The sequence below is a fragment of the Penicillium cosmopolitanum genome (genome assembly GCF_028827165.1).
Source record: "Penicillium cosmopolitanum strain IBT 29677 chromosome Unknown utg000005l:1.0-4006212.0:1.0-4009387.0, whole genome shotgun sequence".
Classification (NCBI taxonomy): Eukaryota; Fungi; Ascomycota; class Eurotiomycetes; order Eurotiales; family Aspergillaceae; genus Penicillium; species Penicillium cosmopolitanum.
Window position 1 is genome coordinate 3815248 of NW_026622675.1, and position 16096 is coordinate 3831343.

A 16096-nucleotide genomic window follows, 5' to 3' on the forward strand; every position below is an offset into this window, starting at 1 on the left:
ACAAGAAAAAACTCCACCATCACAGAGGCTCCGAGATTCGAAACCGCGGTTCTGGTCAATTTTCCTGGGCGTCAGAGATTTCAATCTGTAATTTTTCGAAATTTATATCGATGACTGATGTGGAAATCGATGTAACTTCTCGATCGGGCTGTTTCTTGCCTAAAACCTTCAGGCTCATCGTGCTGAAATTCAATTACATACAACGTGGCGTATTTCACCGATCCCTTGAGGCTTCAGATAAGCTTGATAGTTGACAGCCACCGAGATATTTGTGGGGCTCAGTATCATTGGGTGTCATATACAGTACGAGTACGTATATACACTGTTTGTGTAACAAGCCCAAAACATTACTGGTAATCCCATGGCTACCGGGGTCGCCGTCCTCATTGATAAGATACCACTCAGTCTGCAGTCTTGACAATCCATGCAGCCAGGGTGTTCATGCCACTGTTGCATTCTCCGATTTGTTATCGTTCTTCAATTGGCCAAATTTAGCTACACCGTGACTGTTGATAAGCTATGTACTTGGCAAGATGTGCTTTGCTTTTCAATGCGAACCAAAGTTAGTTGATCACACCCACATGGTGACTTTCAGTGTCCCTGATACGAGAAGATGGGCTGGTCATCGCCAGGTACCCGTCGGATAAAAGCAAAATCTTGGTTCTCCCGTTCTCCCAGCATTCCTTGGCTTCCTCTGTTTAGCTTTTTCTATCGAGGTGTGTGGAAATGAAAATAAGACACCTCCCTCTCCACTATATGGCAGGTTGTCTCGGGCCCTCGACTATTCTAGATGGGGCACGAGAGACTCTGGAAGAATCATTGTATGGAACGGAAGCACTCTGTCCTTTGCTATCACCCGAGAGCCCCGAACTCCGGAACTCCGACCAAAAATAGATGGGAAAAGTAGCCACGGCAATCAAATTCTTCATCCTTTAACATTGATTATCCAGGATGACTCAACAGATCCATACTGAAGGATCTCACTATTAGTGATAATTTCGAGGTATAATTTTATACTATTACTAACTGTCAAGCTATGAACGATCCTACTATCCCCATCCTCAAACTTTTGCCTCGGATTCCCAGTACTAGTCATTCCCGACTAAAATAACAGCCCTGTATAAGACCTAGATTAGGTCAAGTTCCAGGGTTCAACGCCGAAATCAAGGAAGTCACTATTGCTAATAACGATTCTTGTCCCACACTAGCGTACTATGGATCGTCACAATTGTGCGGGCCCTACTACTACTAGTAGGTCTTCGGTCTTTCCAGTAGCCCCTCCCTAATTCTTCACCTCCACGAGACCAACTCTACAGTCCACTCTGGGGTAAACCCCTTCACACTCATTCTGCACACAGTGCACTTCCACATTCGTTCATTTTTGATCTCATGTCACTCATTTTAAATCTAATTTCACCATCCTTCTGGATTGTTTGACACACTCTTTGCCCCTTGAAACCTTTGACCGACCCAGATACCCCTGATGAGCCACAATGCGACTGAAAGCAGATATGTCCCATCTGACGAGGATATTGGCCCTTGGTTGTATGGTTCAGCTCTCGGCCGCTGCAGGTATTGCTGAGTGGAAGTCCAGGTCGATTTACCAGACGATGACCGACCGTTTCGCGCGCACAGACGGATCAACAGTTTCACCATGCAACACGACCGCGGGTCTTTATTGTGGAGGGACATGGAGAGGCACAATAGACAAGCTCGACTATATTCAAGGGATGGGATTCGATGCTGTCATGATCTCTCCTATAATTGAAAATGTTGAGGGTCGAGTTTCCTATGGTGAAGCCTACCACGGGTACTGGCCCGTGGACCTCTATTCGCTGAATTCACATTTCGGAACTCGACAAGATTTGCTGGATCTCAGCGATGCTGTGCATTCCCGGGGATGTATCTTATGATGGATACTGTCATTAACAACATGGCCTACGTCACTAATGGGAGCAACCCAGCCACCCATATTGACTACTCGGTCTTCACGCCATTTAATAATTCCGATTACTTTCACCCCTACTGCAAAATCACAGACTGGACCAATTACACCAACGCACAGAACTGTCAGACTGGAGATAAGATCGTCCCCCTTCCAGACCTCTTCACTGAGCATAAAGATGTCCAGAACCTCCTCGAGAAGTGGGCGCAGGATACGATGCAAACTTATTCGATTGATGGACTTCGAATCGATGCCGCTAAGCACGTCAGCTCGGGATTTCTACACAGCTTTGACAAGTCAACGAGCGCATTCATGACTGGAGAGGTGCTTGAAATGAGCAAGGATATAATTTGTGATTACCAGCACAACTACATCCAAAGTCTCCCAAACTATCCAGTTTACTACGCGATGCTGGAGGCTTTTACAAAAGGCAATATCACTCGCCTCGCGACAGAAGTAATCGAGATGAAGGCAATTTGTCCCGATGTGACAGGCCTTGTTTCCTTTTCTGAGAACCACGATGTGCAGCGTATTGCTAGCTTTAACGACGATATTGCAGTATGTCTTCACTTCCACAGCTCGCTTCAAAACATTTTGTCTTACTTTTAACTTCTTTCTCAGCTCGCGAAAAATATACTTGCCTTCACCATTCTTTTTGACGGCATCCCGATGATCTACCAAGGGCAAGAACAACATCTAAAGGGCGCTGGCACTCCATTAAATCGACAGGCTCTGTGGCTGTCTGAATACGACACCGATTCTGTTCTCTACAAGTTGATCTCTAAGCTCAATGCTATTAAGAGCCATGCCCAAAGGATAGACAACAATTACATCCACACCGAATCGCGTGCCGTCTTTGAAGGCGGAAGTGAACTTGCCTTCGTGAAAGGTATTGAGGGGCTCCAGGTGCTGATGCTCCTCTCAAGCCAAGGCAAATCTGGCAAACCCTACGATCTCAGTCTACCATTTAGCTTCAATGCTGGCACACAAGTCACCGAGGTGCTTAATTGCAAAAATTACACTGTCGACAATCAAGGTGAATTAAAGCTCGACATGGACGCAGGCGAACCTCGGGTTTTCTATCCCACCAAATACATGGGAGGCAGTGGTCTTTGTGGATACTCATCCTCCAACATCAGCCTTGCGGATCTCAAGATGGGCTACTCATCGGCTAAATCTCTCGGGACTCCTACGCGTGTAAACCCGACCGGTTCAATTTTGATTTCTTTTATTCTATTGCTGCTTTTAAGCATTGAGAGACTCTTTTAAGCCATGTAAGAACGTGTCTCATGTCTCGATTAAGTGCCACTTCTTTCCCCCAAGCTTTCTGTAAATACCTATGTCTCTCGTGCTTAATGTACTATTATTACCCCCAATCTCCACGGCTTATCGTGCCAGTACTATTACTGAATAGAGTGACATTTTTAGGCTAACTGCAATGTCTCTAAATTTCGCAGCTCGTGGAAGGGTTCGCATTTTATTTTCAAAAAGGAATTGAAGGTTAATTACTGAACACAAGGCCTGGAATCTCATCTTTAACCGGTTCCTCGAATCAGGCAATTCTGCGCCGCCGGCTATCATTACAAGTACAGAATGATATTCGATCGAAATATGTCTTCTTACGCATTTATGGCGTAAACTGACTTTGGAACTGTTCGACTGCCCAAACTGTTGGCCCAAGGATAGGCACCAACTTAGGGCTCCTTTCACATATGTTCCGCCGGTGACCGCAAACGTATTGTAACGGTAATGGAGACATCCGAGACATGTAAAATACAATAAACTCGAATTGTACTCCGTAGTTATGGAGCGGTCCACTCATCGAATTTTCTACGCCCCACAATACCAACCCGTCCACTTCCAGGACCCTGGAAAAAAAACAGTAACGGTGATCTATTTAGGAATTTTTCAAAATAGCCTGAGACCAATGCCATGGGCCACTTGGAGTATCCACATTGCTATCCGGTATACGAAGATATATGCCAGGTTGTGATTGTTTCCCCATATCGAGTGTTAACTTCATGCGTTGTTAATTACAGCACCAAAATGTCATCGTTTCTTTCATGTTTCAGCCCGCGGCGCCGACACGAACAAAGGGCACTGAAGCAAAAAGAAGGTAAGACTTTTTGGAGCACATTGTGGCTTGATATTTGTTTGACATATCCAAAGACGCAGCAAGATTCCTAGACCGACTACCTTCATGGAATACATTAGATAATTCACTCATTTTTCAAGCATTCGAGTGGCATGTCCCCTCGGATAAGCGCCATTGGTATCGCTTGAAATGTCTACTTCCAGAATGGCAAGCGATGGGTATTGATCACATATGGATCCCGCCGGGTTGTAAGGGTATGGACCCCAACGGGAATGGGTATGATATCTATGACCTCTTCGATCTTGGAGAATTTGATCAAAAAGGCGCCATTTCGACCAAATGGGGAGGCTTCATAGAACTTCAAGAGATGATACGCGATGCGAAATCTCTTGGAGTCAACATCATTTGGGATGCTGTTCTGAACCATAAAGCCGGAGCGGACTATTCTGAAAGCTTCCAAGCCATTGCCGTTGACCCGAAAGGTACGCTCATCATGAAAAACTATTTTTGAACCGACTAACCATCAATTTACAGAAAGAAACAAAGATATATCCAGCCCGCAAGAAATTCATGGCTGGACAGGCTTTGATTTCTCCGGTCGCGGAGACAAGTATAGTAACATGAAATATCACTGGCAACACTTCACAGGTGTCGATTGGGACCAGAAACTGGAGACGAACGACATTTATAAAATACTTGGGCCTGAAAAGGACTGGGCGTCAGATGTTTCAACAGAGAATGGAAATTATGACTACCTCATGTTTGCCGATCTTGAACACTCGAACCCCGAAGTCTGCGCCGATCTTCTTCACTGGGGTTCCTGGATCACGAACCTTTTATCCATCAGTGGAATGAGACTCGATGCTGCGAAACATTTCTCAACTCGGTTTCAAAAGAAGTTCATTCAACACGTTCGAGATAACTCCAATCCCAAATTCTTCGTGATAGGAGAATACTGGGCTCCTAATGTGTCTGACATACAAGACTATTTGGAGAACCTTGACTATCAGGCTATGGCATACGATGTGCCTCTTCTAAAGAAGTTTTCAACAATTTCAGAAACTCCATACGCAGACTTACGTACCATCTTCAATGATACTCTGGTACAATCAAAGCCAGGCCATGCGGTGGTAAGATACCGATGAGACAAGCCATTGTTTTATTGCAACTGCTAATCTTTTTTTTTTCTAAAAAGACCTTTGTTGCGAACCATGACACGGTATGTACCTTATCTAACCAGAGGTCCTTTTTTTTGTCCCAAGTAACCTAGCTAACAATCAAAAGCAACCTGGGCAAATGCTCGAGGTAAGCTGAATCGTCACTTGTCACATTAGACCTGGTACGGTCACGGTGCTGGGAAAAGCTAATATTTGTCCAGACACCTGTCGCCTCGTCATTCAAACTAGCCGCATATGCTCTGATACTTCTCCGAAAAGATGGCTTTCCCTGTATATTCTACGGCGATATGTATGGACTGAACGTCGAAGGTTCAAGGGCGCCGGCATGCGACGGAAAGCTCCCACTTTTGGCGCAAGCACGCAAGCAGTACGCCTATGGAGAGCAAGAAAATTACTTCGATGAGCCAAATTGTGTTGGTTCGTGTTGCTCAGCCCTCGTATTGTTATCATGGTTGCTAATGAGGTGGCAGGGTTCGTGCGCTACGGAAACGCCAATCACTCCGGCCTGGCCTGTCTTATCAGCAACGGCGGCCGAAGCAGAAAATGCATGTTCATTGGTAGACAGTATACGAACACACAGTGGATAGATATATTAGGCTACCATGACAAGCGAGTCGTTATCGACAAACGAGGCTATGGCAATTTCCCCATTAACGCCTCATGCGTTGGAGTTTGGGTGGAAGCTACTGCTGTGCGACGAGATCACTTGGAAATGAACTTGTACGTTGGGTTATTCCTACTCCAGCCGAACACCTAGTATTCTGCGGTATTTTTTACACTAACTCTGGCTTTATAGAACCTCGAATATTTATGAGCTCTAATGTTCTTATGTTGGATGTCGGACTCGATCTTAATGTAATAGGGGGTAAATGTAGCATCAAGGACTAGTTTTCTTTACTTCAGGAACTGTACAAATCATGGGTAATAAAAAGTCAATCCAAGATCGATCGCATAATTCGGGTGAGAGATGTATGCCGAATGTCGCATAATTAGCCCGCATATACGGCCGTAGAGAGTAAGACATTTTTTCGAATCGAAACTTGGTCGGTCCAAGCTCGGGAAAATTCCGTATGTGGCTTGACCGCCGGTGATCCGAAACTGCAGTGCAGTAAAGCGATTCACGCATGTCTCAGTATGAGCCAATAAAAACAGATTCTCACCATCGATAGCCATGTGTGGCGCCCGTAACTTATTTTGTGTATCAGGACACCCGCTAAGGAATCTCTGTGGCTTTGGGCGGTAAATGGCCAATCGAGATGGCGCCTTATAGCACGTAGATCTCGCGGGCTTGGCTCCCCGAGATTATCTCTATATTTGCTTAGGAATAGTCTATTACCTACTTCGGCCTGAATTTCCCCGATTTATTCAAATTGTTCCTATTTTTTATACTTTGAATAAATCTGGAAGGATATTCTCCAATAAAACCATTCCCTTTGCTTGCGATCGGGGCCCGACTTTTAAGCCGACTATTTTTATCAACGGCGGATCTTGTCTTGGCAGGGCGAGATTCGGTGGAGTCTATAAAAACAGCTTTTCCTTTTTGGGGTTTATACCTAACAATTAAATAATTATTAAATAATTCGAGTTCGTATGGAAACTTGTTTTGATACACAATACCCTAAGTGGCTATTTTCATACCATGTACGGGCCCTTGGGGCAAAGTCATGGTGGTGGTGGGTGTTACATACAGAGAGGAACTCCGGTGACACATCCTTTCACCGACTCGCGCCACTCACGTCGGAAATACGCGATTACACCGTCTGACACAGGCTCTGTCTTGAAACAACCGTTGAAATACTACTAAGCCCTAAGTGGTAGGGTTCCGCGATTAGTTGGAATGCCATGTCAATCTCAGCAAAGTTCGGAGTATGTAGGCATGTATTCTATCATCAGAAGGCGTATGGACTGGCCAGTCAATCTTGATTCTCTAGGGATTTCGTTCCGGGGCAAATGAGACTGAATACTGCCTGGCTGGGGCGAGTACCGTATTTTTTCCACTGGGGCGACACGGTTCCCCATCCAGGGTCCAGTTTGCTTCAGAGACATCTTAGAGACATCAGGTACCGAACAAGACGGATCAGAGGATACTGCATAGTGGTTCACAGGATGAGAATTATAGAACAGGTTGTGAGAGTTGACTAAAATTTTCCGAAAACTATTTTAGGCGTTTTTGTGTATTTTTATTCACCACTGGGTTTGGTTCGTACTTTATAACTTTGGTCTCCCGAACACTGTTCAAGATATCATCTTTCGATTCACAATAACTACACACCGTTCGACCCTACTAAATTCCCCTCTTCATTTCATCTATAATATCAATCACCATGCGCTGGTCCATTGTTGCCCTGGCCCCTCTGGCCGTCTCTGTTGCCGGTAAGTTAGGCATGACTGGGGTTGAAGGACGGTATGAGAATGCTTACTTTATCAGCTCTTTCCGTGGATGAGCCCAAGAAAGGAGCCGAAATTGATTCTTCAAAGTCCTTCGTCGTGAAGTGGTCTAGTGTTGAGTATGTTTCTTTCTAATTGACCTTGGGAATGGACGACTAAACTCTTAAAAGATCCGACCCTTCGAGCTTCGACATCTACCTCGTGAACAACGCCATCTACCCCAGTGTCGAGAAGAAGATTGCGACTGGCATTGATACCTCCAAGGGATCCTACACCGTCGACGACCTTGATATCTCCGCTGGGTATAGTGCTCCGGATTCTCTGCTCAGAATGACTCAAATCTAACTTGCCGATAGCCATGGCTACCAAATTAACCTGCTCTCCGACGCCAAGCTCAACACCGGAATCCTCGCACAGTCCCAGCAGTTCAACGTGACCGGTGACTCCCACAGTTCCTCTTCTACCAGCATCACCTCTTCCTCCTCTTCCACTACCACTGGCGCTTCGACCAAGGATACTACTCTTAGTGGAACTCTCGTCAAGACCACTTCCGATGGTACTGCTATCACCACTGCCACTTCCGCTGGCTCTAGCACTACCTCCAGTGGCTCTGCTTCCGGCTCTGTGACTGGAACTTCCTCGGCTACCCCTACTACAGTCCCCAATGGCGGCGCTTCCCTTGTCGCTCACCCCATGGCCATTGCTGGAGTCTTCGCCGGTGCCTTGGCTTTTGCTCTGTAAAGGATATTTAACGGAATACTGAGAGGCTGGACTCAGCTCTCGGATGGGGATGGTCGCGCGTATAAAATGCAAGCGATGAGTTGGAGGCTTGTTTGTTTTTCTTAGATTTCTTTTGTTTCCCCTGCTTTTGTTCTACCTGTACGCTGCTGAAAACCAAAGAGAAATGTCTTGAGATGATGCGAATGCTGTTTTCTTCAACAGCTGACTAGTCTTCAAGATTTAGCCTTCTCTTATTAATTTAATTTGATACTATTAGACGAATGATCGGTTGAATGTACACTCCAAAGCTTATGTGCAGGCATCCCAGGGTTCCCGTTGCTGTCTGGCCCCAAATCCCTTCAGGGCTCTCATACCAGTAGTACCCTCATAGTTCTGTGATTGACCTGGCAGTACCTAGGTACTACCTAGGTGGTCTCCAAACTTCGAGCTTCGAACAATCATGGTGCCGGTGGACACTGGCACTGGTTCCTGGTTCCTGGTTCGAGTCAGGTACCAGATCCACATATATATATCCCGAATGTACTAGTACTAGTATAGTGCAAGTTATAAAACCAGAACCACCTGCTGGCAGGTGCCCTCTTTAGATATTGTCCCATGACTCATTCAAGGTTATACATGATCTTCTAAATGCAACCCTACCAATGAATACTAGTAAAACTACTAGCAAATAATACTTCATCAAGTGAGGTTGTCTGGTGATATCCGCATGTGACTGCTGATTGGCCCGTGACTCTCCGCATTTCTTTTTTCTCCGTCAACAAGATCAACTTCAACTTCAACTCCAACTTCCTTCTCCCTCCTCCCTCCTCCCTCCTCCCTTCGACCTCCAGCTTTTTTGCGGGATTCAGCTGTCCTGATATCAGCGATAATGTCCAAGGCCACTTTCGCCGTCATCGCTGCGGCCAGTGCTGCCACTGGCGCCGGTGTCACGGCACTACTGTACTCCTCCAAACCAAATCGGCCTCAGCAACAACAGCACCAACAACAACTTCCTCCTCCTCCCACTGGCACCGCCAAAGTACCCTCCACAATCCCAACTCCCACCCTCGCAACCAAGGCCACCGGCCCCGCCGATCCAGCTGGTATCCTCCAATATGGCTTCCCCGGCCCAATTGCCGACGAACTCAACACCCTCCCCTTACACGGCGCTTATGACCGACGAACCCGTAACCCATCCTGGGTCGCCGAACACATCACGCCTGAATCGCTGGCCATGAAGAACGCAGACCGCAAACACAGCACCTTCGCAGAAGACATCTCCATCCCAGCCATCTTTCGCGCCAAACTGGCCGACTATTTCCGCTCCGGCTACGATCGCGGCCATCAAGTGCCTGCCGCGGACGCGAAATGGTCTCAGGATGCTATGGACGGCACTTTCTTGCTCAGCAACATGTGTCCCCAGGTCGGCGAGGGTTTTAATCGCGACTACTGGGCGCATTTTGAGGACTTTGGTCGCAAGTTGACGGGTCGTTACCCTTCTGTTCGCATCGTGACGGGCCCGCTTTATCTGCCTCATCGCGATCCTGATGGAAAGTGGCGCGTCAACTATGAGGTTATTGGTACTCCGCCTAATGTTGCTGTTCCTACCCATTTCTACAAGGTTATCTTTGCTGAGGATGGATCCAATTCGCCTACGAGCAAGGTTGCTCTTGGTGCGTTTGTGTTGCCCAATGCTCGCATTCCGAATGACAAGAGTCTTTCCGATTTCGAGGTTCCTCTTGAGGCGGTGGAGCGCGCGTCTGGTCTGGAGTTTGCGTCCAAGTTGGACCTTGGTCGGAGGAAGAGGTTGTGTCAGGAGGTTAAGTGCGAAATCACCGTTCGCGAGTTCAACAATGCTCAGAAGAAGCGCTAAGAGTCACGCGGGGAGAGTTGAAGGGTAGGAGTAGTTAGGGGCGAGACTATATGTCTTTTTGCCATTCCAAGTGTATCGATACTATTTTTTTGGCCGTGATGGCCTTGTATATTTAGGACTTGAGTCTTGCATAGTTCGGGCGTTCAACCCTCATGGGTTCATCCAAATCGTCGACTTAAATTCATGGATATGATTTAGGGTCCGGAAATTCCGACCCTTAAATTGAATACCAAAGTCATTAGCATTTAAATGATTGCCATCAAATTAAAAAGCGCGAGGTATCGGTGGGGGTATACGCAGTTACGTGAGTGCAAGAAGTGCAAGATAAGCACAAAATCAAACAAAAGCAATGCCAACAACAATCTATCCAAGGCCAATGGATCATCGGACTAGTCATCAGTTCGGCGCGGGATGTTTGCATCTACCTGCCGGCTGTCTGGCCACCAATAGTCATCTTCCAGCGCTTCATCAGGCATTTCCACCAATTCGTCGTTGGGTATATCGTCAGAAATATTATCAGGAATGATTTGCGGAACTTCTTCAGGGCTTTCCAACTTGAAGGTGGTAGGGTTGGGGGCAGGGGGCAAGTTGACACGGCTTGGTGTAACCGGTCCGTCGTCATCATCGTCCGAAATAGTCAAGTCAATGATGTCGGCCTGTATCAGCTGCACGACGGACTTGTCTTGCTCGTCGCTCGGGGTTAGCCGTTTTGCCTTTTTGGGAACAGGAGCATGGGACTCTTTGTCATTACTACCGATGGATACATGAGAGCTCGCGCGCTTCCGCTTTTGCGAGGTATTTTGAGGGCCAGTAGATTGGCCGGCTGTCAGTTGAGGTTCGGATGGTTGAGAGAGTGCTGGCCGAGGAGGTGCTGGCTGAGCATTCCTCGGATCATTGCTAGCATGAGCAAGGTTGAATACCCGCTGCAACTCCTTTCTGGAATGTTCATCCAGACCATTTCGGTCCTCCACTGGCGGCCCTTGGAACTGGCGAAGCTGGTGTTCTTCTAGGAGGGGTGCATGCGCTACATTTTCCGCTGGCTCATCAGCATCAAGGCCTCGTGGCCACCGCGCAAAGGGACCGGAGTATTTAGGGCCTTGTACCGGTCCATAGAGCGGATCCATGGTCAACTGGCATGATTCCAACAGCTGACGCGCAGCTGCTACTCCTGTCAGTTCAGAAGGCTGTTCCGGTTGGTTGTCGCAAGCTTCCTCTTCAACAGGTGCGTACTCGAAATTGAAGAGCCCCGGTTCAGGGTCCGCACAAGGACCAGAAGACAAGACATGGATCCCACCTGCATTATCACCCACAAGAAGATGGGCATTGTCGGGCGAAAAGACAGCACCCATGAGTCCATCGTTGAATTTTGCAACGTCGGAAACCAGGGTGTCCTCAGTGGCGCGTCGGATGTCCCATTGCTTGAGAAAGCCATCAGATGCACCTGTGTAGAACTGGTCGATCGATGTACCCCATAAAGCAGCCCGAACACCTACGTCCGCATATTCCCGGCGAATCTCGTGATTAACTGGGTAATCTGCCTCGCCATGCCGTAATTTGTGAAGTAGTGCATTCGGGTTGCGAACATCCCACACATAAGTACTCCCATCCGTGCAGCTAGCAGTCATATGGTTGGATCCAAATGGACAGAAGGTAGTCTCGTTGATGTCCACAGCCGGGCAGGCAAAAGAGTGGCTGTGGATTGCCTTACTTGCGGAGGGATTGTAGCTATAAACGTTGACGAGTGATTGCGACCCAGGAGGATAGGACTTGTGGTCTCTCATTGAACTCGCCGTCGCAAATGTGGGCATCGAGGGATGCCACTTGATGTCGAAAATGTTCTGTGAGTCTGGACTCAGCTTTATTGTAGTCACTGATGACTCTTCAAGCTTCCACATGCCCAAATGCCCATAACGTGCCACGTGAATATCCTCTGCGTCATCGGTCCGTTGCACCATACCACCAACGAGGAGGTTCCTCGTCTCAGGCGTGTTTCCCCAGATAAGGTTGGTAGGGGATAATTCCACGTTCTTCTGACCGGAATAGCGAGCAAGATGTAGGTTTTGATAAGACACCAATGAGCCCAAATTCCAGAGGCGGAAGCCGCTCTTGGTTCCAGTGGCGAGTAGATGCGGTAAATATTTTGAAGCCGCCATGACCTCAACTTGAGCGTCATGGGTGAGTGTTCGGACACAGGAAGCTCCATGCCCAATATCCCAAATTTTTACCGTCTTGTCGAAGCTCGCGGAATAGAGCTGTTCCCCGACCCACTGCGTGGAGGAGACCGTTGCAAAAAGACGCGGGTCCTGCGTGCTGGTTGGATTTTCACGACGTATCCAGTGGTCGGGAAGTTCCATGAGTGAATTCCGTGTCAAATCCCCTAACACCAAGTTATTGCCTCGATTATAGTCACCACCGTGTGTCGTTGCTCCGGCGGCAAAACGAGTACCATCCGGTGACCATGCCATGCTGGTAATATCATTTGAGGCTCCCTTCCAGCTTCGCCAAGGGGTCAACTCCGAGAGCCTATCGTTATAGGCATGATTGTAGTAGGAATTACCTATGAATCGGCCTTGTTGTCTATTGCGGAGAAGGTGTCCAATGCTCGGTCGTTGGCGCAAAGACCCGCTGCCTATACTTTGCGGGACTTGGGAGTCCACGGGGGCCGAAGGGACCAATGAGGCATTTGATGGTTTAGGAGATGATGCTCCGCTGCTGGCCCCATCGCCACGATTTCTGTCCGAGGCCTCTGCTGGTTCCAACTCAAGCCCGACTAGTGCGCGGACATTATAGGTGATTGGGTCTTTCCTGGCGCGGCTGGAACGCCGGGGAGGAGAGTCTTTGGGGATCGGCGCGGGAGAGCCCGAGGAGGCTCTGGACGACTGGTGGGCCTGGTATTCTGAGGAAGAGTCTCGTTCGCGAGTATGTCGGAGGGCAATAGGCCGAGGGGTGGTGGGTCGAGGGGCAGTGAGCTGGGGGGTTATAGTCGGTCGAGGGTAAGCCTTTTTCTGTCGAGAACTGCCTGCTCGTTGGGGTTGATACTCTATTATCCTGGCCGGGGTCATCTGATTGGCGTTGCTGACGGTAACAGTCTTTCGAAGCTGGTCCCTTGGAGCTTGGCGAGGTGTTTCATTGCCAGGCGGTCGCGTTGATAAGGGACTCAGAGTGGAGGTAGGGGTAGAAGCAGTAGATGGGAGGGATTGACGAGGTGAGGGTGATGGAGAGTTGGCGTTCACAGTTGCGACGGGGGATGGGGATGGGACGTTGGGTGGAACAGTTGGTGAGGCGAAACTCGAAGAAGGGGATTGAATAACACTAGTACTAGTATTCCAGTCCGCAGTACTCGTGGTGCGGTTCTCTGTTGTCTGAATATTGGGGGCTTCTTTCCATGGCGCGAGTGTGGGTGTACTACTAGTACTATCCCAAAGATTTGTCGCAAAGAAACAATCGGATTGACCCTTAGGGGGATGCCTGGAGCCAGCAGTAAAGCGGTACAGGAGCTGTTCGGCCTCAAAAGGAATATTCCTCGGTTTCTTTGGTCGCAAAACGCGACTTCGATATAAAAACGACGCGTCGGACATGGCGAAGTTGGCGTTCACGGCTAAGGACGGGGATCACGATTAGCGCGAATGTAATTATAAGTAGCAGAGGGTGCGCATGTAGGCGGAGGAACACTATACCATATCGCAGAGAGAGCTAGAGCCAAGCACCAGTTGAAGAGAGAGTGTTAATTGTGCGAATTTGAATCCTGGGGGGATCAACTTGAAGCTGGTTGGAGATGGTTGGAGTTGAAGTTGGAGGCGCTTAGAGGGCGGTGGCCTCAGGCAGAAACACAACAAACACTCTGCATCATACAGTTTAGTTACTAGTTACTAGTTAGTGTACTTATAGTATACAATTGTAACTAGTAGAGATTAATTCAGACTTAATTTAATAGCAATTGTTCGATCAGCATCTGATGTTGAATTTTTGCACATTTATAGTACTAGTGTGGAAGAACGAAGGCCATGGACGGTTAGGGAAAAGGCATATAGAAACCTTGGAACTTCAGTATGCTCTAATCACAGTGGATGGAAGGTTATTGATGATGTATGAATGAGTGCTAGTGCGTACATTGTTACCATAGAATCTAAAATAGTGACAACCTCGCCCAAAATGATTATATCAAAGTATAACGAAGAAAATAAGGATAAAGGTTAAAATTAATTTCACCCTTCGCCTGATCATATAGCATACGTATCATTATAACAGCCTGAGATGATTCACCTTTTCACGCAGTTGTTCCTTGACCTCGAATGGAGTACCCCAAGGTACCCATTCCTTCAAATCTCTACTCCCTGTCCAAAGACCTGGCGGAAGAGAATCACGAATTAGTCTGAGGCTCATATTAATCCCATTTTCCGCAGTGAATGTATTGAATGCCGATATCTGTCTTCGGCATGTTGACCCAGATATGCTTCCGAACAGGCGCACAGCCAACTGTGTTAGACATGGTGCAGCCATCTGAAAGGAAGAGATAGAGCATCTCAGAGTATTCATGAGGAAGGGAAGATGCCATTCATTGCCATCAACAATGATCATATCTGTACGTAGGCAGAGCTTTTGGAGACTGCCTGGTAACAGCTGCGACATATCTGGACATTTGTTTTGATGCCATCCAAATAGCATACTGATAGGTAGTTCCGCAGACTCAAGAGCCGTGAAATGTTTCAAAATCCTTTGGAACGGATCCAAAAGGGGCTGTGGATTACCCTTGTTCCAAATTTCAGGGCCTGCCTTTGGATAGTATTGGAGCCCAAGTGACAGGTGCTTCAGAGTCAGTTCAATAGGTGTGAATCCTCTTATGAGAGCTTGCCCTTGAGCAAGAGGCTCTAGACGGGGTACGTGAAAGATATGATAGACGAGCCCCAGGTGGAAGAATTCAATCGATCCAGTTAAAGACAAGAGTCGACCAACTTGTTCTTCACTAGCAGCAACATGAGTGAGAACAAGCCGCTCCAGCCGCGCTAGGGTTTGTCGAGATGCAAATTCATCAAGAACCCCATCAAGGCTTTGAAGCCAAATTTCTAGAGATTTCAAAGATGGTAGAAAGAACCAGGCCCGGAATTGATCAGGATTGCACTTTGGCAATCCATCCATATAATCTTCAGCCTCATCGCTCAAAAAAGGGGGTCTCGGGGGCATTAACCCCATATTCAACCTCCGCGAGGTGAGAAAATCGGGATAATCCATGTTGTGCGGACGATAATGCATGGGTCAACATTCTCCCTGGCCATCCAGATTGCCAGACAAAAGTGAAGTCCAAACGGAGTGTTCGGAGGTTACCAAGCTGCGAGAGGAAAAGCGTCATAAGGGCATATGGGTCTCCTCCCTCAATGGCTACCACCCAATCCTGAGACGAGGGAAAATGCGCTATGGAAACAAGGTTCTTTGCCATCTCGGCGACCTTTCGAAAATATCCCGAGGATTTCACCTCGCTTTTCCAAACCGGGGACGGTTTCCATTCCCCATATGCATCATATAATGGATCGAATAGAATTGTCGGGAGAATCTCAACGTGCTTAACGTAGGTAGCGAGATGAGGTCGGTGCAGAATAGCCCCCAGTAGAGAAACTACCCGGTCCATTGGAGGATTTATCCAATTAATGAAAATGTGACGGTATAAAGTCTCCTCTGATGATGCACGCAGGTCTCGAGAGGTAGCACAGAGCGAGATAACATCATTGCGCGATAACTCATTGAGAATTAACAGCCAGCAGTCTTGAGGCAGGCCAGCTAGCAAACTACTGTGTATCAGATATTTTGTCATGACTAACTCCGAGCTAGCATTGGATGACACTGACCTTGGATGCGGGCAATTCATAATCCTTCAGTTCAGAAGTGTCTGGTTTAAATTGAAT

At 47.6% G+C, this 16096-nt stretch overlaps 6 protein-coding genes across 6 annotated transcripts; 4 read left to right on the top strand and 2 right to left on the bottom strand.

Moving 5' to 3' along the window:
• Positions 1–1493: 1493 nt before the first annotated feature.
• N7509_004439 (alpha-amylase) lies at positions 1494–3214 on the top strand (the record flags this gene model as incomplete). The annotated part of the gene is made up of 3 exons (XM_056629076.1): positions 1494–1902; positions 1965–2503; positions 2567–3214. The coding sequence occupies 3 exons, from the start codon at positions 1494–1496 to the stop codon at positions 3212–3214; spliced, it is 1596 nt and encodes a 531-aa protein (XP_056491810.1).
• Positions 3215–3991: 777 nt separating this feature from the next.
• N7509_004440 (alpha-amylase) lies at positions 3992–6039 on the top strand (the record flags this gene model as incomplete). The annotated part of the gene is made up of 8 exons (XM_056629077.1): positions 3992–4061; positions 4115–4522; positions 4575–5170; positions 5236–5259; positions 5325–5345; positions 5419–5635; positions 5689–5938; positions 6015–6039. 8 exons carry the CDS (start codon positions 3992–3994, stop codon positions 6037–6039), a joined length of 1611 nt encoding a protein of 536 aa, XP_056491811.1.
• Positions 6040–7542: 1503 nt separating this feature from the next.
• On the top strand, positions 7543–8347 carry N7509_004441 (GPI anchored serine-threonine rich family protein; the record flags this gene model as incomplete). Its single annotated transcript, XM_056629078.1, has 4 exons — positions 7543–7591; positions 7647–7725; positions 7777–7908; positions 7963–8347. The coding sequence occupies 4 exons, from the start codon at positions 7543–7545 to the stop codon at positions 8345–8347; spliced, it is 645 nt and encodes a 214-aa protein (XP_056491812.1).
• Positions 8348–9215: 868 nt separating this feature from the next.
• N7509_004442 (DNA/RNA non-specific endonuclease) lies at positions 9216–10199 on the top strand (the record flags this gene model as incomplete). The annotated part of the gene is made up of 1 exon (XM_056629079.1): positions 9216–10199. One exon carries the CDS (start codon positions 9216–9218, stop codon positions 10197–10199), a length of 984 nt encoding a protein of 327 aa, XP_056491813.1.
• A 389-nt stretch (positions 10200–10588) lies between these two features.
• Positions 10589–13777, bottom strand: N7509_004443 (uncharacterized protein; the record flags this gene model as incomplete). The annotated part of the gene is made up of 1 exon (XM_056629080.1): positions 10589–13777. The coding sequence occupies one exon, from the start codon at positions 13775–13777 to the stop codon at positions 10589–10591; it is 3189 nt and encodes a 1062-aa protein (XP_056491814.1).
• A 1571-nt stretch (positions 13778–15348) lies between these two features.
• On the bottom strand, positions 15349–15822 carry N7509_004444 (uncharacterized protein; the record flags this gene model as incomplete). The annotated part of the gene is made up of 1 exon (XM_056629081.1): positions 15349–15822. The coding sequence occupies one exon, from the start codon at positions 15820–15822 to the stop codon at positions 15349–15351; it is 474 nt and encodes a 157-aa protein (XP_056491815.1).
• Between the last annotated feature and the right edge of the window lie 274 nt (positions 15823–16096).